General features: G+C 43.7%; 1 protein-coding gene across 1 annotated transcript in view; it reads left to right on the top strand.

Annotated features, from left to right (window-relative positions):
* The first annotated feature begins 355 nt into the window (after nucleotides 1-355).
* The window catches only part of GFOD1 (Gfo/Idh/MocA-like oxidoreductase domain containing 1), a 74,643-nt gene continuing 51,203 nt past the window's right edge, over nucleotides 356-23,795 (top strand). The window contains exon 1 of the mRNA XM_034063058.1: nucleotides 356-775. Within this exon, the coding sequence (XP_033918949.1) occupies nucleotides 523-775 (253 nt within the window). The 5' untranslated portion in view covers nucleotides 356-522. The remainder of the gene's footprint in view (nucleotides 776-23,795) is intronic.

Genomic DNA, 23,795 nt, shown 5'->3' with positions numbered 1-23,795 from the left:
GAGGCCTCTCCGGGGGACGCCCTGAAGGGCTGGGGCGGGGGGGGCGGGGCCGGGGCGGGGGGGGGGCGGGGCCGGGGCGGGGGGGGCGGGGCCGGGGCGGGCGGCTGCCAATGGTGTGCCAGGGGCGGGGCGAGCGGTGCAGAAACCCCCGGGAGGTGACAGTGAGGCTCCACCCCCCGCGCGGCGAGCGGGCGCCGGCGGCGAACATGGCAGAGGAGCGGCGCTGAGCCCCGCGCTTGTTGGCCGCCGCCGGGGAGGGCGGTCACCACTGCCCGCCCCGCGCCCGGAGGGAGGGCGGGCAGCGCCGGCGCCTCGGCTGAGGCGTGTGTGATGGTGCTGGCATGGCGGGGCAGCCGGTGGCCGCGGCGCTGCTGAGGCGGGGGGCGGCTGGTCCCGGCCCCGGCGGCAGCAGCAACCAGCGGGGGCTGCCTCCCTCTCCCGCCCGCCCCGGGCGGCGCTGAGGGAAGGAGGGAGCGCCTCGCCGTGCCGTGCCGCCTCGCCTCGCCCCTCGCCGCCGCCGCCATGCTGCCCGGGGTGGGGGTGTTCGGCACCGGCCTGACGGCGCGGGTGATTGTACCGTTGCTGAAGGCGGAGGGCTTCGCCGTGAAGGCGCTGTGGGGCCGCACGCCCGAGGAGGCGGAGGAGCTGGCCAAGGAGATGAGCGTCCCCTTCTACACCAGCCGCATCGATGAGGTGCTGCTGCACCAGGACGTCGACCTGGTCTGCGTCAACTTGCCGCCGCCGCTCACCCGGCAGGTCGCCGTTAAGACCCTGGGTGAGTGCAAGGGACCGGGGGGATCATACGGCTCCGGAGCAGGTCGTCGGATGCAGTGACACCCCACCTGAGCGCCGACTTTATCCTTTGCTTTGCTTCCCTCCTTTCCCCCCGCTTTCCCATTTATTTAGAGAGGGGTCCGCCGAGCTCGGCTATCGCCGCTGTCGCAGGCCGAGCGCCAGCGGCTGTATGGCGTTGGGGCGGCCCGCTGTGGTATCCCGCATCCCCGGTCCCCGGTAGCGGGAGCCCGCCTCTCCGGGATGCTCAGGCGAGCCTGGGCAGGGCCGGGCCCGACATCCAGCCCATACAGCGTGGGGGGGAGCAGGTGCCACCCGTGTCGCGCTAAGAAGGGGAAAGCCGGGGTAAATAACCACCCTGCCCGCGTCTGGCCGGCCGTGCCCGTAAGCGTCTGGCAGGGGAGAGGGAGCCGAGCATCGCTCCCGCCTCGGGGACCCCAGGCTGCTCGAAGGCTGGGGGTGCCGGCTCGAGCCCCGGCGGCAGACCGGGGAGGGAGGCAGGAAACGGTGGCAGCAGAGGAAACGTTGTTAGAGCCGAGGCTTAATTGAGTTCACGTACAAAGGGAAGGAGGGACTGAAAAGTAGGCATGCACTGTTAAAAGCGTCTCTGGTTTCAGGCGTGCAGAAATGGGCCGCATTTAGCTGTCTCTTGTGTGAGCCTAAGTCTGTGCTTTCCTTTTCCAGCTTTGTGATCTCTGGTCCTTGGACACCTGTTTCCTGAAAGGTTTTAGTGGGAGTATCCTGTGGAGTAAGGAAGTCTTAATTTGGCCTTATAAATATAGGTGGGAAAGGGTAAAAGATTGTGAGTTATCCTTGTTTCAGAGCACGTTGAGGTTGACAGGTCAGGATGGCTGGTTTGGCTCTGGGGCTGCAGCTATGTAGGCTGATGGCTATCACTTTCAGCCTCATAAATGTGTGTGGCATGTTGTAGTGTTCCATTGCTACTGGCATACTCATTAGAAACTGTTACCATTCAAATGCTGCTACTATCACAGCTAGCTAGTGTTTTCAACCTTTAAAATTAAGCTATTAAGGGAATTCAGGCAGTACATACAAAACCTTAAGTACAAGGCAGACATTTGTCTGGAAGCCTTGCTTAGCATTGCTTTCTCTACTTGGAAATGCTTGTCTTTGAGTCAGAGCATTTGCTTGTTATTTATAATAGACATTTGACTTTTTTCCTCAAGATACATGTGCACCAGAAACCTGACTTGCTTGCCAGAATGATGTGCAAATGGGTTTGTAATGTAGAAATACATATCCCACAAAACATACATGAAAGACAGTATCAAGGCAACAAGGTTTCATGTTTGACTCACATTTATTTGGTGACAGTTGTGTCAGTTTTCCTGTGACACTCTTTCCTGCAGGTGTTGCTCAGGGAAGTGCCCTGGCTTGCCTGAGCTTTGTGGAAGTAGAGCCCCATGAGGTTTCAGACAGATACAGGGCAACTGGTACAAGAAAAAAAAGGAAACACAATCGGTGTGATCTTTCTGGAGAACTTAAGAAAAAAAAATCATGTTCTTGAACATGTGTTGAATTTATGAATGGTGCTGGCAGTTAATGTAGCTGAGATGCTACTGATAACTTCTTGCTGATGCAATCTGCTAGCAACTGACTGGAGGAATAAAGAAAGGTGTTTTCTCCCTATTCATTAGTACTGTACCATTCTCAGTTCCCTTTTATCTCTAGTTGATTTGGTTTCCTCCTGTTCTCCAACAGTCAATTATTTGTATGTTGCAGGGGTAGTAAAATGTATTTGAAAATGCATGAATGGCCATTAAATGGGGATTAAATGTGCTAAATGTGACAATGTGCAATATGTGGGGGGCTTTTTCCTAGTATATTACTTAGAGGATTTCTATTTACAGAAATCTCTTGGGTTATGAATAACACTTCCCCCAGTTACTCCAGAGTTAATTTTTTACCTTTTTTTCTTTATAATTCAGGTGTTGGATCTATAACAATAAAAGTTCTTGCATGTTCATACAGGTGCAAATGGGGCTAGAGCAAGGGTTCCTTCCTGTTGGCAGCTCTTTTTTCCTGGTCTTGCTTATGCTTCATAGTTTGGGAACTGCTGTGCCTTGGAGTGATTATTTTGCTTTAATCGCTGATTTTTCTGTTTTGAGGGGATGGTTGCAATTGCGTTCATCAGGGAGGGGCTTCAAAAAGGCAGGAGTGTTGCTGTGTAGACTGAGGAAAGAAGCTGGAAAAACATTCCTTACTATGATAAGGAAAGGATGTAGGTCTTATCTTTTTTTCTTTTTTCAACTTGATTGTTTTTTTTTTCCTCTTGAGATTTCACACACAGAATTTTACCCAGCAGCTCTCTATTGGGCATAGACAGGGATACCAGAGGTTTTATTCATAGATGGCGGCTTCGGGAGGTCTAAACATGATGCCTTGCATTGCAGCAGAAAAGGTTAAGACAGACATGAGTTATTGGTTAATACTCCAGGGTCTGGCTTTCATATGAGAGGAGTCATATCTGGTCTGGGAAGAGACAGGGACAACCTCTTCTTCTGTATCTGTATTTTATTTTAAGTTGGCTTATTGCCCAAAGCTGTGTTTTCATTTGGGGAAGTCTCATAACATAAAAGTGGGGAAGTAGTTGGTGGTGTTTTTGTCATCCACCTAGAGCTGTGTTTACACTATGAATTTGCATATTGTAGTGTAATAGTTCATATCCACTCTGGTGTATTTCTGATGTGGACTCTGGAGGTGAAGGTGGAGTAAAACAGGTGTCCCTGAAGCTGTGTTTAACTCGGACCATGCAATGGGAAAAGCTTTATTGCTTTGTTTTCACTGATACGTCTGACATATAGATTTATTGCTGCTTGAAATGTGTTTTTGGCACAGTGACCCATCAACTGCTATTAAAGCACAAATATGTGACTGCATGCCCTAGCTGAGGAAGTCCCCAACCTGTGGTTTCCTGGAAGCTGTTGAGGGGAGAAAATGGGAGAAATGAAACTTTAAACTTGCCCTGTTAACTTTTTCTTTCTGCCTCAGCTGCTTGGCTCTGTTAGAGTATCCTGAGCGGGGTCTGACTCTGTATGGCAGTTTTCTTAGGAGATAGACCAACAGCGGGTAAGTCAGTGGAACAGACCAAGTTCAAGCTAGCTTCTGAAACCAGGCGTGTTTGGATGATGGCAGAAAGTATGGATAAAACCCATGGCTTTAAAAAACATGAAATAGACTGATGGCCTCTGTCACTTTTGTGTGAAAATTCCTTGTTCTACAAAATGGAGCTGATTGACTCTTTTCTGCCTCTATCCTCTGTGCTTAGGAGCTCTTTTGTTTATTGCTGTTTGTACTCATTCCCTGTAGCAAAACTCATATCCCAACTGACTTGCTGCTTGGTGGTCAAGAAAGATCAATGGGTGAATATTTAGATAAGCACAGAAAACCGCCTCAGTGTTGGATAAGGATGCCTTTCCTTCTCACAGAGCTGAAAAATTTGGTTTGTTTGCTAGAAGTGGTCTGCTTTTCCCCTTCCCATGTGCACCAGCAGTACAGTCATATCCCAAACCTGATCAGGCATGGGAGATGTATTTGCATACAGGGACAAAATGTCACCAGAGTGCCTATTCATGTTCAGCATCAGAAGTGTTGCTGGTGCAGACAATATGATATGATCCTCATACCTAAATCAAAACTGTCAATTTACAACTTTTCACAGTGTAATCCCTCCCCTTGTTCAATTAAATATGACATTCTTCGGATCCTGACTGAAATGGTTCCCCTGTGTGACTAAATAGCTGCCAGATCAGGTGAAGTGGTTTGTTACAGGTGGTGCTGAGAAGTCCTCGATGACATTTAATCTCATATCTGAAGAGATTTTTATGTGTCTGGTCTTGTTGATGCTTGAGTCAAGTCAACTCAGCTAAGAGGGAAGTTATTCCTCAGGTTCACGTAAGTGTTTCTGGGGACCAAATGTCTTGCTTTTGGGAAGAGTCAAATGCCAGATGTTTTAATAGCCTGTCTCTGGAGATGTTACCGGTAATTGTATTTACAATGTTTTTACTTGCTCTCATATTAAGAATGGGAACACTGAGTTGTGTGCTGAATATTCACAGCATGTGTTCACAGCCACTTTTGGAAATGTTTATATGGTAGTAGTGCATGGTAGGATTCTACCTGGGCACTCTGTAGAGCATGGCTTTCTCAGCCCTTTGGAAACTGTTCCTCTTAAGGAGCACTAAATTTATTTTCTGATCAGTGCTACTTCTATACTTGATTGTGATCTGGTCATGAAGGAACATCTTTATTCAGAGATAAACATAAATAGCACTGCTCAGATCCTTACATTCCCAGGAAAGTACGGGCATCGCACAGGTACGCAGTACAGACCCACTCTCTGTAATATGTTTGTGAGAACTCCTTCTTAAAGCATTGGCAGTGTTACTGCTTGATTTACCCCTGAAGTGGGAGGAACATTAGCTGTAGTGAAGTAATTCACAGATCTGATGCAATCTCTAATTTCTGCATTTCTCTGCACCTATGCAAATCAGGCAGAGGGTACAGAGTTGTAGCAGTGGATGGAACTTGGTCTGGACTTTGTACAGTGGTTAGGATCCTTTGGGATGAGATGATCTATTAAGGGAAAACATTATCATGATTATTTATTATTAGTAGCTGTGTAATATCTGTCCTGCAATATTAGTTTAAATTTGACCTAATAGTAGTGACTTTCAGCAGAACACGCTCTTGTACTTGGCAGATGACTTTGCAGCATATTAAAAGTGAATTATGGTCATCTTATTGCAAAAGAAAGTCAGATGAAGTGCTGTCTATCTTTAATCACCAGGGCTAGCAAAGGCTATGATGCCTTTTTTTTGCACATACTAGAAAGTCAGTCTAAAGAGCCTGCTGGCAATCGGCTGCAGGTCATCTTTTGACTTGAGTGATGCTAGTATACCACAGAAAATGGCACCCAGCTCTTCCATCAAGCTTTTTCTTTCAGTACTGCAGACCTTTATTTCCAGTGTTCTTCCTGTAAAACTCCTACAGAGATACTGTGGGATTTGGGCCTCTGAGACAGGTTAAGGTAACAGAGCACTGTTCAGGTACTGCTTAAAAAACAAATAAAAAAATAATAAAAAAAGGACTTCTTCCTTTCCTTCTCCTGTTTCCTTTTTGACCTTCAAATCAAAGCCATGTTTTCAATTTCCCCAATTGTCCTATTCTGTCTTAAAGTAATCACCAGTTCTGTTGCTGCAGTGGTAGGGTAGGTTTGGAGCCCAGTCTGGACCAGACTTGGGACACTGGGGCATTAAGCTTATGCCATGATGATGTACCCACATTTGCTGCAATTGAAGTGGTTGTATTAAACAATGTTAGGCATGATGGGAAACAATTCTTCGCTGAAAGGGTAGTCGGACATTGGAACAAGCTGCCCAGGGAAATGATGGAATCTCTATCCCTGGGAGTGTTCATGTAGATGGCAGACTTGGCAGTCCTGGGGTAACAGTTGATCTTGATGATCTTAAAGGTCTTTTCCAACCTACTTGTGTGTATGATTCTATGAAGATGACCACTGTGATCCTGTATCCACTTGGGTCTGTTTGTGTTGCTGCAGTTTCCTCCATACTGTTTTTAAATCGAATGCTTGGCCTTGAGGATCCCAGAAGACTGCAAGGACAAGTTGCTATGTTGCTGTCTCTGGACCAGTGTGGGCAGCTGAAGCAGAATGGGCTGTACCTCTTGAGGACTGCTGCATGTCTAGTCTTGTGCCCACTCAGCAGCAGTCTGTAGAGATGTGGAAAACAGCATCTTGCAGGTTTAGGAAATTACCATCCTCTGTCAGAGGCTGCTGTGCCCTGGAGGTGAGTTGACTGAAACAAATGTGTGCCCAAGCCCTCAGCTGTCCTACTTCTCCCTGTGATTAAAATGGCAAAATGTAATGCTGGAGCGTGAATGCCCTCCTTCAATCTGCTTGGCTGCAAGGGTCTTGGACCTTTGGCACAGGAGCAGTGAAGGAAGCCAGAATAGCACTGATGTCTGCCACTGCCAACTTTTGATCTGGCACACATTGTTAGGCGGAGACCATAGTCAGGGTGGTGATACTTTGAGTGGAAATCTGATTTTCTTTTAAATACAGCTGCTTTTGTGTTCTTTTTTTCTTCTAAAGTCCTAATGGCCTTTATCTGCTTCACTGCACTTTGGACACTGTTCTTGTACGGTTCTGGTCTTCCACTGGTGTTAGCAATGGTGAGAAATGCAGCTATTCTTCCACTATCTGTGGTACTGGAAAAAGGGCTATTCAAAGGCTAGCTCACAGTAGGGCTATTTCCAGCACAGGCCCTCTCAGGTCATCCTTGTCAGTATTAACAGTGACACACTAGCATTAGCAGTACCATAATGTCTTGATTTAGTGCTGAAAATGCCTGAAAGAGGTAAGTACTCTCTTGGGTGTGGCTTCTGGCATGGCTGACAGTGATCTGACTAATATGGTGTCAACTAGAAAAAGGCTGGAAATACTAAAATCATCTCCCATGAACGAAGGCCTTATTTCTAAAGGTGTGGGCATGTGTGTCTAGCCTTGTGACTGTGCTAGTGATGAACACTTTTCTGTATTTCTCCTGCTGGCACAGTTGGTAGAGTGGCTATCTTGTAGAGGGCATCTTGTGCAGCTTTTCAAAATGGCACAAGTGCTCTGTGGATGCTGCTACAAAAACAAAATATGTAGTATAGATTTCTTCAAATCATAGAATAATTTAGGTTGGAAAAGACCTTTAAGACAGAGTCCAGCTGTAAATCTAGCATTGCCAAATGTACCACTAAACCATGTCCCTACATGCCACATCTACATGTGTTTCAAATACCTCAAGAGATGGTGACTCAACCACAAGAAGGTCCTGATAAAATGTGTGTTTACACTGTTGGAGCTGTGCTCAGGCCAAACATTGTAATTACCTAACTTCTGGTTTAAATTATTTCATCCCTGTAACATGGGAAACAGCAGAAAACAGATCTTTTATTATTTATCTTGCATAGCTTTGTGCCTTCATTCTGATAGGCAGTTGCCACCATAACACTTGCTGTAGTACTGGGTTGTCTGATGCCTCTTAATAGACCTGCTCTCCCTTACTTTCTCTCTTGTTTGTTTTTGAGGACTTGTCTTGCTGAGTGCTCAGTGGTGTAGGTAAAGGAAGGACTTGCATCTTGCTTCTGTTGTTGCAGGTTTTGGAAAACTATTAAGTAATAGGGGAATTAGGGAAGAATGTGTAGGTAAATGTGGAGGAAGGAAAACATGTTTGGCAAATAAAATCACCATATTTTCAAGCTTCTCACTGTTGCTTCTTCTCTCTCTTTCTCTCCCTCTTTTGTTTTTTCTCTTTCCTTAAAGCCCTCTTATGCTCAAAATTGACACTACGTAATAAAGAGGTTTGCTATATGACTCCTGATATGGATAGTCGAGCACAGTCCCTGATGAAGGCAGAGCAAAAACCTTGCAAGATACCAAATATGTTGTTCTATCTGCTTTTGTTTGAGAGCTAGGTAAATTGAGTTGGAGCATATTAAAACTTTCTGTCCTTTTCTTTGTATACGCAGTAGATTGTGCCCATTTAACAAAGTAGTGGCAAAGCATGGAGGATAAAAATGGAGTTAAATTCCTAGGAAGGGCAAGACTGATATTTTTCACAGGCCACTGCAATGCAACAACACACTTCACTGTTAGTATCAGCTTGCCACAGCGTTATCCGGAGTTGCTATTAATTGTTCTGGTTTCCTCAACCACCAAAGCAGAAGCATTTACTCTACTGCTTTTTGTTTATTATTCATACAATAAACTTCTTAGCTCATAAGAGTGAGTTGTCAGCTGGGGCCTTAATTTATAAGGTCAGCATGTAGGTAAGAAAATCATGCTCTACCAAAAAAAAAATTTCAGGTCTTAAGTCTTGATCTAAACAAACTGGTTTAGAGGCCTGTGTAATTAAACAGGAACAATCCCTTGTGTAGGTGCCCTAAATTGATTTAAGGCCTGGTCTGCATATAGTTGTTTTTTTTTTTTTTAATTTTTTTTCTTTGTACCAGTATAATTATGACTGTAAGGGGTATGATTTCTTTAACGTAATAATTGCTGCATGGCCATTAGAAGTCCAGCTGGTGTGGCTCCTGGTGTGAATGCTGTTCCACTGGCATAATGGCATCTGTATTTGGAACAGTTTATTCCTGTGCAGGCATAAATTGTTGGTTGCATATATATTTAGAGTGTTCGGCTAGTAAAAATATGTCCATGTTACTGGTGTAGTCCAGCTCTAGATGAATGCATGTAGCTGTACTCTGCATAGTATGTGGGTGACATATTAATTCAGGTGGCTTGTTGCTGTAGGCATGTGGAGGAAACAGAATGGTTGTTTAGGTTGGAAGGGACCTTAAAGCTCATCTAGTTCCAAGCCCCCCTCCGCTCCCCCCACAGGCAAGGACACCTTCCACTAGACCAGGTTGCTCAGAGCCCCGTCCAACCTGGCCTTGAACACTGCCAGGGGTGGGACAGCCACAACTTCTCTGGGCAACCTGAGCCAGCCGCTCACCACCCTCACACTGAAGAATTTCTTCCTAATATCTAAATCTGCTCTCTTTCAGCTTGAAGCCATTCCCCCTTATCCCCTTACATGTCTTCTGAAAAGCCTCTCCCTAGATTTCTTGTCAGCCCCCTTTAGATACTGGAAGGCTGCTATAAGGTGTCCCCTTAGCTTTCTCTTCTCCAGGCTGAACAAGTCCAACTCTCAGCCTGTCATCATAGGAGAGGTGTGCCAGACCTCTCATTGTCTTTGTGGCCTCCTCTGGACATGCTACAAGTCCATGTTCTTATGTTGGGGCCCCAGAACTGGACACAGTACTGCAGGTGGGGTCTCACAGGGGGAGAACAGAGCGGCAGAATTGCCTCCCTCCCTAAGGTCAAGCTCCTTTTGATGCAGCCCAGCATGCGGTTGGCTTTTGAGTCGCTGTACGTTTTTGAGGCCTTTGAGCAAAGGTCCCCAAAAGGTGTAAGTAGTTTTTCCGTGCTTGTTCTGAAGCTGTCTATGCTAAAAACCTGGTGATGAAGAACTGAGGAAGCTAGATCTTGCTGCACTGCCCAGTTGGCTCTGACCAGCAGTGTCAGACAAGTCTCATGCTTCTGGCAAGTGCAAGTGTAATTATTCTTGAACTGTGGATGCCCTTAATAACTGCACTTCCAAATCATGGAACTTTCATCCAGGACATGGTGTAAACAGCAGATCTTATTAATACACAGGTTTGACTCACAGGGTAACAGGAATTCTAGGGAATTGTGGAGGAGGGGAAGAGTTTATCCCTTCTTCTCCTTTGGAAAGAGATAATAGCATCCTTCAGTTTAGCGCGGACGGGGCAAATGATGGAAGTTATTATTTAGCTGGTGTAACTCCTTTAAGTATGAGCATGGTGAAGAGCACAGAAAATGAGAACATGGTGTGAGGAACTCGGTTAGTAGTAATGTAAGAATAAACATAATGATTTAACAAAGGGAGTAAAATTACTTCTGTCATTTGCTACTGTGCTAGAGTTTTAACCTCAGGGTGAAAACCGATGCCTTCAATTCCATCACAGCAGCAATCACAGCTTTTGTGAAGCAGATGGAGGTGGAAAAAAAAAGGTAGCAACTTTGTTTTGCATTCTGATGTTTCCATGGCTTTTATCAGCAATAAAGACCCTTGTTTTGGCACTTCCTTGCAGTGAATGCTTGGCAGTCTTCAGCTCTTCCATCTGGCCATTTTTTGCCAGGAAATGCCCAGGAGGGAGGTCATGGTTGAATTAAATACTGTCTCTAGGGTACTGGGCTTCACATGGCTAATGAGAAGCCTTAATGTAGAGAGCTTTCAAAATCCAAATAGAATTAAACAAGGAGAGAGAAGGACAAAATAGTAGTTATCTTTGCTGTACTAGAGTGATGGTGCTGAAAAATGTGAATCTGAAGGCTAAACTAAGCACTCAGAATTCATGGTGTCCATACATACGCATTACATACAGTTCCACAGATGTATAAAAATTTTAAAAAATCCCCAACATTAGGGTGAAAAATATATAAATTTAAAATTCCTGGAAGTTCCTCCCCTTCCTTTACTTCCTCAGCCCATACAAGACAATGCAACTGTTACTGTGTTGTGTGGGGATAGGAAAGGGGAGAGAGAATAGCTGGGAGAATAACTGAAACAGTTGCAGCCAAGCTCATGCGTGTTGAAGTGAATTCCAGAAACATACCAGAGAAATGCATGTGAAAGTTTGGTTTCTGATCCTGCTTGCTCCATTGTGAATGCAAGTAAAGCTCTACTGGATCAAAGGAAATAGTTGTAATTTATGTGATGTTACTGAGAACATGCGGCCTATAAGAAAAGCTGACCATGCTGAAGAGAGAAAAGCCTGCCCTGCAAATCTGTGTCCTCTCATCAAAGGCATTGCTGTCATTTAGGAAATGATTGGTGAGAGTCTTGGGACATGGCTCTGTAGACCTTTGCTTACTTCAGTAGTCTCCTTGAAGACAAAATCCCCAGTTCCTTACAGGGAATATTTGTCAGGTGCAATAATTAATGTAAGTAGGAATTTTCTTGCAAACTGCTTTTGTACCATTCATCAAAAAAATCTGAAGATACAGCTACATCTGTGCAAATCCACAGCGCGATGCAGTTGTGCTTCTATAACATTGCAGCAGCATGTCTGCAGGAATAAACCATGAGGTCGAAAATATTTGGAGCAGAGGTGCTTAGAAGCATTAGCCATAGCCTATGAAAGTCTATCACTAAATGAGCATGACAGAGCTTGCAGAACTCTTTTGTGACTTGCTGCTTGCCTTGAAGGAACTTGACAAGTTAGTGTTGTGAAAGATGTTTTGTGGTTAAACAGTATGAGATAAAGGCTTGTTTCTGGGGTGCAGTGCTAAGCAGCACTCCCTGAAACTAGTTTATGGGTACAGAATAATCCAAATGCAAGAGAAGATGTCCTGAATTTAATATCCTTGGTTAACAGGTGGAACTCATTATTTATGTTGCTGAAGAATTCTACTTAAAATCTGTGTCATGAGATGCTTGGTTTGCAGGTGTGACATCTTTGCTAAACTAGCCAAAGTACATTTGGGCATGGTCTATGAGTATTGGTATAGCTTGAGAGAACCATGGACCTGAAATGTAATTCTGGCTCTGATTTTTACTGGACTCCATTGTCTATTAGGGAAAAACACTTTGACACATTTTATGCCTGAAATGAGGAAAACCTGTGTTCACAAGCCATCTCACTTCTATCTCATAAATACTGATCTGTTTGCTTGTGAGGTTTGATGCTAGCTAGCAGACTTATGCCTTTGATCATAGTGCTGTCTTGCAGTTCTTCATATAAATTTAATTGTGTTGATACTGTGATTGTTGTTTAAAGTTACAGATTTGTTCACATAGGCAAAGGTGATCCTTCACAAGGCTGATGGGCACAGCTGTTTCAGCAGCTGCTGTGCCTGTGCCTGCAGCCATCTGTGTGCAGAGAGAACTGACCCCTCATATGCTGGGTGGGAACAGAATGAATGTGTAAACCTTTGATGTGTGTTTGATGAGACTCATACCTGCTCTAAGCAAGAGTGGCATGATCAGAATAAGCTTGAGGATTCCTGTCCTGAGCTTTCATTCTATGTAATATAGATTGTGTGTTTTAATTAGATGTCACTTCTATGCTTTCCTGAAGCTGTCTTAATTTTTCAGGATTACCAAAACTACAGATCAGGGATGGAGGAGCACGTAGGCGTTAAGAGACTTGCTGAAGCTTGTGTGAGAAACTGGTTATGGGTCCTCTGGTATCTGTTCTTTCACTGTGGGACTCACTGTGGCTAAATGCTGTTGGGTGGTTTGTAATCCAGGACAAACACCTGAGCTGCTGGAAGAGGATTGATCTCTGTCATTCTCATCAGGGCTTTTCCCTGGATGGCTGTTGGGGGGTCTAAAACCAGGGTGGGAAGAGAGGAGTGGGGACATTGCAGGGAAACCTGATTCCCAGTTAGAAATGAGCTCTACACTCTTCCTGTTGATATCCCTTTTTAATGTGTGTGGGGCATTCTTGTGAAGGAATTACAAGGACTGTTGGAAGGACTCTGTTCTCTGCTGAAGATTCATGGTTGGGATTCATGGTTGGGATTGAGTGATCCATGACTGTGTTGTGTTTGAGGATTGTATCTGGCACTAGATATTTTGAGTTGTAATGCCAGTAATAATCTTTCCAGCACTGGAGCTTTATTTAACAGATGCTACAAAAAGCCTTACTAAGCCAGCTTGCTATGAGCAGTGATGGCTCAGCAGGTAGACTTGTGTGTTTATTTTTAATGATGTATGGAGTTTGTCTTTAGAATATACTATGGCCCTCTGTACAATGGTACACCCTGTTAGCAAATGGGCAGGGCTTTTCTGGTCTGACCAGAACAACTCTTTTTTTGGAAGATAAACAGTAGCATATGCATGAGTAATGTTGGTTGCAAATACAACCCTGAGCATCACCTTAAGCTAATGAGAGCAAGTTCAGATTTGCAGCTGCTGCTAGGAGGTGTTCAAATGTAGAAAGATACCTAATTTCAGGTCTGGGTGTTTTTTCTGCCCTGTAGATTGCACAGCCTCCTGCATTGGGTAGAATCATCCCAGACCTTCTGCTGTAAGGTTAATTTAATAGCATAGAAGTATAAGTATCAGGTTTTCTTTTTATTCCCAAAGAATATATATTTTACCAATGCATTGAGAGGCCATGACTTTGGTCTTCTATTTGAGGGGACTGTGTATTTTCAGAGTCCTCGTGGCAGGTAGTACCTGTGCTGTTGTGAAGTTTCCTGGTCACAAGTGTCAGATGTTTGTACCACAGCTCTGGACCAAGGCAAGGATTAGGGATATTTCTAGGTTTTTAGAATTGTCTGGTCTAAGTATGCTAGCCTAAATTCTGTGTGGATTATGTGATGCTTATAGCTGGGAACTCTTGAGTGTAGGAACCAAGCAGATCATACAGCTTATACTCTCATGGTTGTAATGACTGTAAATATATGTACATATTCCTTGCCTGTGTATCAGAAAAATCTCTAGAACAAACTTCAGATAGGCTTGTGCTGCAGCAATAGGCTTGTGAAGTTGCTACAACTGTTGGTGCAGGAAAAACTGAGAATATTATATTTAAGTCCTGCTAGCAAGTAAAAATATATCGATTTGCAACTGTGTATTGCTCACAGAATACATATGTCTAGTAATGAAATTACTTTTTCAGTCTCTCCATCTTCTTCTCACCTATCTATTTACTGTAAAGCCTGTTAGAACCTGAAACTAATACTATGGAAATTAAAAGTGTGGGAAATTGTGCTACTTCAATTTGCTCACAGCAAACAGTGGGAGTAGTTACTTGTGGGTGGGGAAGCCACAGAGAATGGGAAATCAGAAAAGCAGCTTCAGACCAAGACAGACTCTCTAGCCTCTGGTTGGAGAACTGTGTACCATGAGCCTCTTTTCTGGTTTAATGCAGCTGTGATGTGCCAGTCTCTAAACCTGTAATTACAAGGCTATGAAAGATGGATTGATATGGACAGTAGTTAGGATATTAATTAAAATACCATGGATGATGTGGGGAACAATATGCTTTATTTAAAGGAACTGGAGAATAATTCATTCAAAATGCCATGAGTTGTCAGTCTTGGGTCTTGTTTCTTCTTCTTTTGAACGTTCAACCAACTGTAAATTGCTTCACAGGCTGCAAGATAGTGGAAATCTGGGGCCTTACACTAAAACCAAGGTATTTCTAGTCAAATGTTTGTTTTGGTAGGATTAAGCTACTTGTAACTGGCCTGTTGCTTTTCAGACAGAAAAGTCAGAAAAAAGACCCGTGTGGAATAATCTTGAGATTTATCTCTAGATCTCCTGTGGGAATTTAATGTTTTGTGTTCATGCTAGTGTCTGCCTGTGTGTTCATGCAGCTCAAACTCTTTCAAAAAATATGGATGCAGTCTGTCTTTGTTATTCCTCCTTGGGATTAAATTGCACAAAGGTGGAGCAGGTGAAGAACACTTTGGGCAGCCAGGGACAGGAGTCCATGTGCCTCTTGTTCCCAGTTTCACAGATCCTATAACCCTTAACACAGCTGTGAAAATCCTTTTCTACTGAGCTTTTTTACATATCCCACGAGAAGTTTCACAGTGACAGGAAAACTTTCAACCCTGTTGATAGGTACATGTGTCAGAGCCCATTGATTTGAAGCACATCTACTGGGGTAAGTAATTGGATGCAGTGTTAGGGTGCAGGGTGCTTCCAGAGAGTGAGGTGTTGTTTGGATTAGAGGAGGAGGAGGGAGGTGAATGGGATTTGTGAGTCCTTACCTCAGGCCTGCTGCATGCTGTTATCCTTATAGACTGCCTCTATACAGCAGTGGGTGTTTTGGTTCAAGTACAGGAAGGAGGTTTTCCATCTGGCAGGGTAGGACTCGTAGGCAGCTCATCCCTCTTCCTGTTGGTGAAAAGCAGTGAAGTAGATATAGTTGACCGATAGGCAGCCAGTTCATTAGCCAAATTCATTAGTGCTAAAAGATTCACAGTCCTGAAGAACTGAATTGTCTCTGAAATCTTTGGTCAGTGTCAGGGCTCCCAGGCATGACCCTAAATGAACTTTCATGTGCCTGAAACCAAAAGACTTGAAAGCCTTCTGATTTGCTACTGGCAGAAAGTCATCTGTTTGAAGTTATTTTCTGTTTAACAGTTATTGTTTTGTCTGAACCTCCGAAAGAAGCTGGTTTTCCAGCTTCTGAACAGAGTATTACTGAACAGAGTATTACAAGAAATGGAATGCCAAACCCATTCACTTGCATTGTCTTGGCACTTCCGTGAGGTTGAAAACAGTGGCCAGAGCAAGGTTTTTGTACTTAAACAAATATTTTAGTTTTTTTTTCTCTTGTAGTGTTTGCTTTATGGCTGATGCCTTGTTCTCAGGCTTCATCTTGGAGCTGATTTTATGGTTAAGCTGTAAATACTGAAGTAGGATAAAGAGAGTGCAAATCCTGATGGAGATGTGCACTGGGCCATAGCTGTGCCATGCTGCCACTGCCATCTGGACAGGAGCAAACTTCAGTCAAATCTGAGACTATAATACTGCTCACTGTGTGGCTGATTTTTTTTTTTACATTCAGTGACTTGTGTCTGGCTTGTTACCTTCATTTGGAAGCAGTGCTGAAAAAGGACACTTACAAGGGAGGAGAGAGTAGTGTGGGCTGCTGAATGGCTGAAGTCCTGGATTGGGTGTAGAAACCTTGGACTTCTTCCTCTGCTCCTGTTTGCCTAAATCAGATGCTTGTTGCAGGCTCCCTGAATGTCACAGCAGTGTGGCAAGCCATGTTTTGTGTGAAGCCTCATGTTAGAAAGGTAACATTCTTTGGCATTTCTTGCCTTTGAAAATGTGCCCTCAGAAACACCAGTCTGGAAGAGGAGGATGTTTCTGTGAAAGAAGAGGGGAGGGACTGCTCTCAAGGGCCTGAGCATGAGACACCCTCATCATTAGAAGTGGGGAAAAACAGATGAATATAAAAAGTGGAAAAGCACCCATGATACTGACAGATTTGGCCCAAGGAAGCCAGCCAGATAAAGGCTGGCAGGGGAAGGGATGGGAGAGAGCTAGAGCAAGAGGGTTTAACACAGCAGGTTGTGCTGCTGTGACTGAGCTTGGAAAAAATGGAAAGGGAAGGAGGGTATAGCTGGGTGGTTGTGGCTCTGATTCTCTGTCTTGTGGGCTGCATTTCCTGTCTCCCTCCTGTGGCTGGGCTGTAGGCAGCTTCCCTGGAAGGCACTGGACAGCAGTTGCTCCTGGGATGTGCTGCAGAGGCTGCCATGGTGGTCACTGGTGGGTCCCCGGCAGGGAGATGAAGCTTGGAGGGGTGGTCTGCAGCAGCTTGGAGGGGTGGGCTGGGATTACCCGAAGTAAGGTTTGCATTGCATTGGGAAAGGGTGAACTGGGAGGAATGTTGTGGCAGGAGGAAACATCATTGAGTTCAGTGGGAGCTGTAACATCTCCAACACTAAGATGCAGTGGATGTCTTCAGAGTGATCTGTGGCTCTGCCAGGCCCAAGTGGAGACAAACTAAGTGGTGCTTTTATCTATTCAGTGTTGTTTCTTCTGGGACAGAGAAGGCTTAAGATTATTCCTTGGCTACATGAGCAGGGCTTATGTATGTCTGGAGGTGAGGAAGAAGGATGTTTAAGTCCTAATGAATCCTTCTTGAAGCTTTTGTTTATTATCAGTCTTCAGAGTTGTAATGCATGACAAAAATCCTCTGCTTTCTCTTTTCCTGGGGCAATATTTCTGCTTTACGAATTAAAGGGTATGGTTTCAACCAGAAAATGGCGTGGATGTGAGTGATCCTTCATCTTAAGATGGGTTAAAGGTACAGTACAACAGTGTTACTCAACCTGAGGTCTGTGAGATAAGAGTCTACAGATACATACCTTCCTCTAAGGGCAGTCAATCAATGTGCAAGGAGTAACATACAATAAATTAATATTTCAGGCATAATTTAATATTTATATGGCTGAAAGTGATACAAATGCAGGACCAAGATACAAACCAGCTCCTCTTTTTCTTTCTTTCTTTTCTAGCCCCCACCTCAGCCCCCAACAGACTTGGACTAAAAATTGAGAATGTTTTGCTTGTAAGTTACAACAAATTGCCCATCTCACACCTGGTTCACAGCCCACGCTGGCACTTTTCTGAACAGTGGGCTTGAAATGGAGACTGAAGGGAGCTGTCACCTTGACTTGGCCCAATGAACAACTTAGCCTTCTCCTAACATGGCTGTTTCTGGAATTTGCATGGTGTTGTAGTTAAGCTATGTTTTTCTTCTCCTGGCTTATTTTTATGCAAGCTTTTCTCATGTGAAATATTTTTGGATTAGATGAGATTTACAAGGAGGAGTTGACATTGCATTTAAAGGTTTGCTTCTGCTATTACATTGGCTTGCTGACATCATATCCCCAGGAGCCAAACCTCTGGGCTGAGAGCCAGTATTTAAAAAGATTTTTTTGCAGGGTGGAGGAATATTTTGTTATTTCACCCCCTATGAGTTCACCCTCTTCTCTTGCACTGCTTGTTCATTATTTCAGGTTCCACCTCTACAACATAGAAGAAAAGGCTGTTTTAGTCCTTATTGTGATACTTTGTGCTTAACCATCTGCTTAGAAGGCACTGATGATACTACATGCAGCTTGATCTCCTCATGATTCATTTCTGAATTGCTGGTACATCCCTGTATGCTGTTAAGCCATCTTTGAACCTTACTGTGTCACAGCAGTATACATGAGGAGTAAATCTACTGAAGTCAGTCAAGTAGTACCAGCATGAAACTGGACTGACTAGAAAATCATGTCTCCTTTCTTCTGGATTATGTATAGCAGAAAGGAGTGAAAGCCTCAAGTGAGCAGAGGGAATTTCGAAAGCAGTGTTTTGATTTGCCTACCAAAGAGACTGGCCAAGTATACTGAAAATAATTGCAGAGACCACAAGCTGATTTGAAGTGAGTCCCTGGAGTTGCATAAAGAGATGGTGCATTATTCATGGTAGCTGAGTGTTTGCCCTCCTCTGGTGGAGTGGGACATGCAGAAATGCACTCACTTGCTTCACCTGGTTGACTGGCCCTCTGGGAAGGGTCTACTCTTTGCAGAGTGGAGTTGAGAGCAGGGAAGGCTGCTGATACAATTAGGCTGATTTGCACTGACTTAGGAGCAGTTATGGGAAGTCCATATGAATTCACTTACGGCTTGTTAATGCTATGTTTGTCAGTAGTCAATGGGGATCAAAGATTTGAGGCACACAAAAGCAGTGCAAAATGGAAAGAATGCCTAAGTACAAGTGTACCTGTGTGCTAATCTCATGGGCTCAATCACACCTCATCCTTGTGCCTCCTGTACCTCACTTGCAGAAAACAAAAATAAATAATTGCCATTAGAAACTGTTGATTGTGGCCTCCTTCAGTGTATTTCTGAATCATAACCTTGTAGAAAGCATACCTCACACAGCAGGAATTCAGCAAATCCAGTAACAGGCTTATGACGCTGGATTCTGTGTGAGATGTTTTGGTTCAGCTGACCATAACCTGACCCAAGAGCAGAGAATTGTCCTTGTTCGTACCCATAGCTATGACATTCATGTGGCATGTGTTTATGGGAGAGCTGGGTGTTGTGTGTGGTTTCTGCTTTAAGCGTCTTGTCACAAGGGAGTTAGGTAGACACAGAAATGTAGACTTGAAGGAGTTGAGGTGGCCACAAAAGAAAAGATACTGGTGGGTGGCCATTGCCATGTTCTTCATGCTGTGTTTGTCATTCCTGCAAGCTCCACTTATGACTACTTCCTTGGTAGTTGCTCTCCTCTCTGATTTTCATCCAGCAACAATGCTAAAATAACATTTGTTTCCTCTCCTATTCTCTGCTGCTTACTTTACCATTTAAGAACTGAGGCTACAACAGTTGTAATGTTAATATACCTTGAGCAAAAGCTGCTAAAAATACTATGATCAGATAGAGTGCAGATTAATGATGTCACTTGGATGCATTCTACTAAGCTTTATTTAGTGTTATGTGTGTAGTGGTGGATATTTTAGCTGGCACAGATGTGCAGTAATGTTCTTAGTCCCAGGACTGCCCTTTCCTGTAATAGTCACAGTTCATTGCAAACAAGTGCTTGGAGGGAGAACTGGCATAATCATAGCATACTGGAAGAACTGGTCATATTACATCTTTGGAATATGCTGATGTGAAGTCATCATGAAAACAACTATTCAGGTTTGTATTTGTCTCCGATAGACAAACTTGCCTATTGCATCATATGTTCATAGTCATTTGAGATAAAGCTGTTGAGGTCACCCAGGCAATCTCCTGCACAGAGCAAAGTTTTCCCTACAGCACAATTTTGTGATATATCTAATATTTAATATTTTCCCTGGTGGAAATTCCATGTTCCTCAGAAGGCTGTAGTTCACATTGTTACCTCTGCTGGAAGAGGTACCTTTTGTAGTCAGGCTTTGTTGTCATCTCTTAATTAAGTCACATTATTTCCATGTAACTCCAGCTTTTAATACCTTATTGAGTTCCCTTCAATCCGTTATGTTCCATTCTTTGGATTCACATCTATATGAGAAATTTCTACACTGGTGCATCATACCCATTTTTCAGTGTGATTGATTAAATTATAGCTCAGTTTACTAATGACTTGCATAATCTTTTGAACTGCATTCAGATGTCATTAAAATGGGATGGAGGGTCAGACCATTGGGATAGAAAAGCTTGGAGCTGGATAATCTTCACGATCAGTTTCCAATTTAAGTTATATCCAAATGGTGTAGTAAAAAGCAGAAAAGCTGCTTTCATGATGCTGTATTTGCAGTTCATCCTCTGGAGTGTGATCAGATGACCCATCAGAGGATCTAAACTTTAAAGCCTGTGAAGACAATGCTGAATGTGTGAGCAGTCACTATTGCAGAACTAGATGCATCACAGAGAGGCACTCAGCAATGTGCTCACTTGCGAAACACAAAGAAGTGTTTTCTCAGACCTTTTGGAATATGGGTTACCAAGGGGCTGTGTTTTCACTCTGTACCACTACAGGTGGTCTGCAGCATGTGATGTGCGTTCATACTATGAAGGCAGTCTACATGGTGGTGCTGGATCTGGCATACCCATTGATCACAGCCATGTCAGATAGGTAGACAGTAGCCGTGATTTTTCTTTTTCACTCTTCACTGCACCGCTCGGTCTATTCACTGTAAGCGTTCCGGCAGCTCTTGCCATTCAAGTGGGTGATGTTCTAGCAGTATTAGAAAGCTGGTGGAAAGGGTGATGATCAGATGCAGAGAGTTAAAAGCTAGCTTACCATTTACGGGAACATTTGCTCTGCTCCCTGAGCTGAAGCTGAAATTTCACAGCATCAGGGCAGAACAGTCTCATAGCAGTCATAGTGACCTTTTGGAGTGCTTACTTAAAGATTAGATGTACATGAGAGGGCGTGTAAGCTCTGCATGAAGAAAGAAACTCAAGATTTTGCTATGGTGGGAAACCCAGGGTTGGAAATGGCCTCTTGAACACAGAAGTCTTTTTAGTGAATGTGTTGAGGGTGTTGCAGAAATACAGCTGGAGTGGGGGAGGTATAGGTGTACTCCCCAGGTTGCATAAACACATTATAAAATATATATACAGTTGTAGCTGAAGTGCTACCCCATGGTGGGAGAAGTTCCCTTGGAAGCACCCTCCTTGGATGCCCTGCTGAGCTTTATAATACAGTCTCTTCTGTCTCTGCAAAGTGTTGTGGGAGACCAGTCTCATAATTTAACATAAAGTTAGGTTACTCATCCCATGTCAATGACTTCATGTGGCAACTGACTTCCTCTCAGAAGGGTGGCTGAGGGCTGCATGTATATGGAAATTGAAACCCCTCCACCTTTGAGTATTTGGCCCCTTCTCAGTTGGATGCAGTGATGCGAGTGCTGCAGAAGAAACTGTAGCTGCTATTCTGTTCAGAAGCAGGATATGAGTCTCTGGGGATATCAGTCTCATGCTTGCACTGGCCTTAAATTCACAGAACAGTAAAATGCAATTGTTGTATTATGAGACCCAAATGTAATACATGAAGAATGTGTGGTGCATTAAACCTGTCCGTTTCATACAGAAGCTCATGTATAATTCACAGTCTTTGTAAATATGTCAGCTTAATGCCTCTCTGGCACCTATCAACAAGGCTCTGGCTCCCTGGGGTTAGTCAGACCTGACAGCTTCTGAAACCAGACCCTGAATTGTGTGACAAATAGTGCTGAACTCTGAACATGACTGAATAACAACTACTTTTGAATTCAGAAAAAGGATGACTTTTACAGTCAAAGCAATTTTTTTAAGTTCTCCATTGTCTCCTTAGAGCAATGTTAAAACTTTATCCTTGTTATGATGGAGAAACCCTGTAGTTTTTCAGTAGAATAGGACTGCATCAAGACGTTTACACCAGCACCAAGCTTTGGTTATACTTTCCTGCAACACATTATACAATGTTTCTTGATATTGGTGGATTGAAGTTGTTAGCTTCAGAATTTTCTTTCAGACATTTATTTGTATTTTAATATGTGTGATATCTTCCTTCAGACTGTAGCTTACACGCAGGTTTCTGGGTAGGTGTCACTTGCTCATACATGACAGTGCACAAGACAAATTGTTGTGCAGTAAGGCTCTTGGTAACTGGTATGGTGTGTATCTACTTTTCATTAGCTGAATTGGCTGTATTCTTGTGGAGAATTTGAGCTGCACTTATGTGAAGCCTGTAAGAGCGCATGATCTTATGTGTTTGATGTTTGCAAGCACTCCTTTTAAGTGACAGCATCAGACTTTTAAGTAGTTTGTAAAAAGCAGCAGCATGGTTCAGCCATTGCTACTCAGACTAAATCAAGTCCCAAATGTACTGTAGGCACTGAGAAAATTAATATTAAATAGCAACACGTTTTACTCTGGCTCAGAGACACTGAGAACTTTAAGAGCTGTTGGGTGGTAAATTGCTAAAACACGCTGGTCTGTAAGATGCTAAAGTAGCCTGGGCTGGAACAGAAGTCTGTAAGAGTCTAAAGGAGTTATCCAGTGAGTTTAGCCTGCGTTGGACTGGGTCCTTAGATGAGATTCTCAGAAGCAGTCAGCCCTGCTCAACTTCATTGACCCTAACTCCACTGGGAACCAAGAACTGGAATTCTGTGCTTTCCTGGCCTGCTGGATTTCATACCATCTTTAAGCAATTTAAAAGCACTGAGGAAGAATAATCTGCATTTTTCAAGTCAGATACACTATGCATTCTCTTTAGAGCTGGTTTTACAAGATTATGAAGGCTTCTGCTATGTGGTAAGTGTATATTATTTTCCTGGATATGCCAAACCAGGGGCAGTGAAAGGTGAGTCCGGATTGCTGAGCACAGCCATTTGGCTGGAGCTGGGAGCTCTCTTGGGGAAACTTAATGTCTGCCTATGAGAAGGGAGCTAGAGCAAGAGACTTTAACATCCAGAGGCCCTCCCAAGGGGACTTCTTAGACTCTGCTCCTTTTCCTGAGCTCTGGTTTCTTCTCATATTTTAAGGTTAACATTTATCACATTTTAGCAGCCAGTGGAAGCAGTATGGCTGCCTTCCTACCCTGCTGTAGGGTTTCATGGTAGTTCTTTATTCTCTCTTGAATTCCTATAATTCCTCTCACTGGGAAACAAAACCAAACCTATCTATAATAAAAACAAGAGCAAGTCTTGCTGCAAATACAGCAGCACAAAAGCTGGTTGCTCTTTCCCACTGAGGCTATCTGAACCAAGCAGCCTTTCTCTTATCACCTTCAAAGCCCTTGCTTTAAGGAAGAGGAGTGATTACTTAATCATTAAGGATAATGGCTATTTACTTTTGGGAACAATGGACTTCATGAACCACAAAAAAATTACCTAATTTTCAGAAGTGCATTTGCCTTGGAGGGAGCTGGCTGGCTATGGGATGGAACTGCATGCATTATCTTCAGAGGTGGTAAAAACTGACCTTTTGTTCTGAAATAAATCACAGTGATTTTTTTTTTCTTTATTTATCTTGAGGACTGACATGGCCCAAGCCTGGAAATGTCAGTCTAGAAAACAATACTGGCATTTAAAGTAATGAGCACAGAATAATAATAGTAATAATAATAATAATACTTACAGCCTTTTAATGACTACAAGTTCTCAGCTTTACATGACAGCTTGCTGTATTTTCCTGTGATCATTTTGCATATGCTAAGCTTAGCGCTTTGCTTTGTCTGCAGTGGGATTTTACCATGTATTCATCAATATCTGGAAAATTGCTGTTTCTGTTCCATAGAATCATAGAATAGTTTAGGTTAGAAGGGATCTTTAAAGGTCATCAATGCTCCTGCCTGGGCAAGGACATCTTTTTCTAGACCAGGTTGCTCAAAGCCCCTTTCAACTTGACCTTGAACACTTCAGTGATAGGACATCTACATTTAGACATGTCC

This window comes from Melopsittacus undulatus, chromosome 1 (genome assembly GCF_012275295.1).
Source record: "Melopsittacus undulatus isolate bMelUnd1 chromosome 1, bMelUnd1.mat.Z, whole genome shotgun sequence".
Classification (NCBI taxonomy): Eukaryota; Metazoa; Chordata; class Aves; order Psittaciformes; family Psittaculidae; genus Melopsittacus; species Melopsittacus undulatus.
Note: the sequence above shows the minus strand (reverse complement) of the source record. Positions and strands in the feature narration are given on the sequence as shown.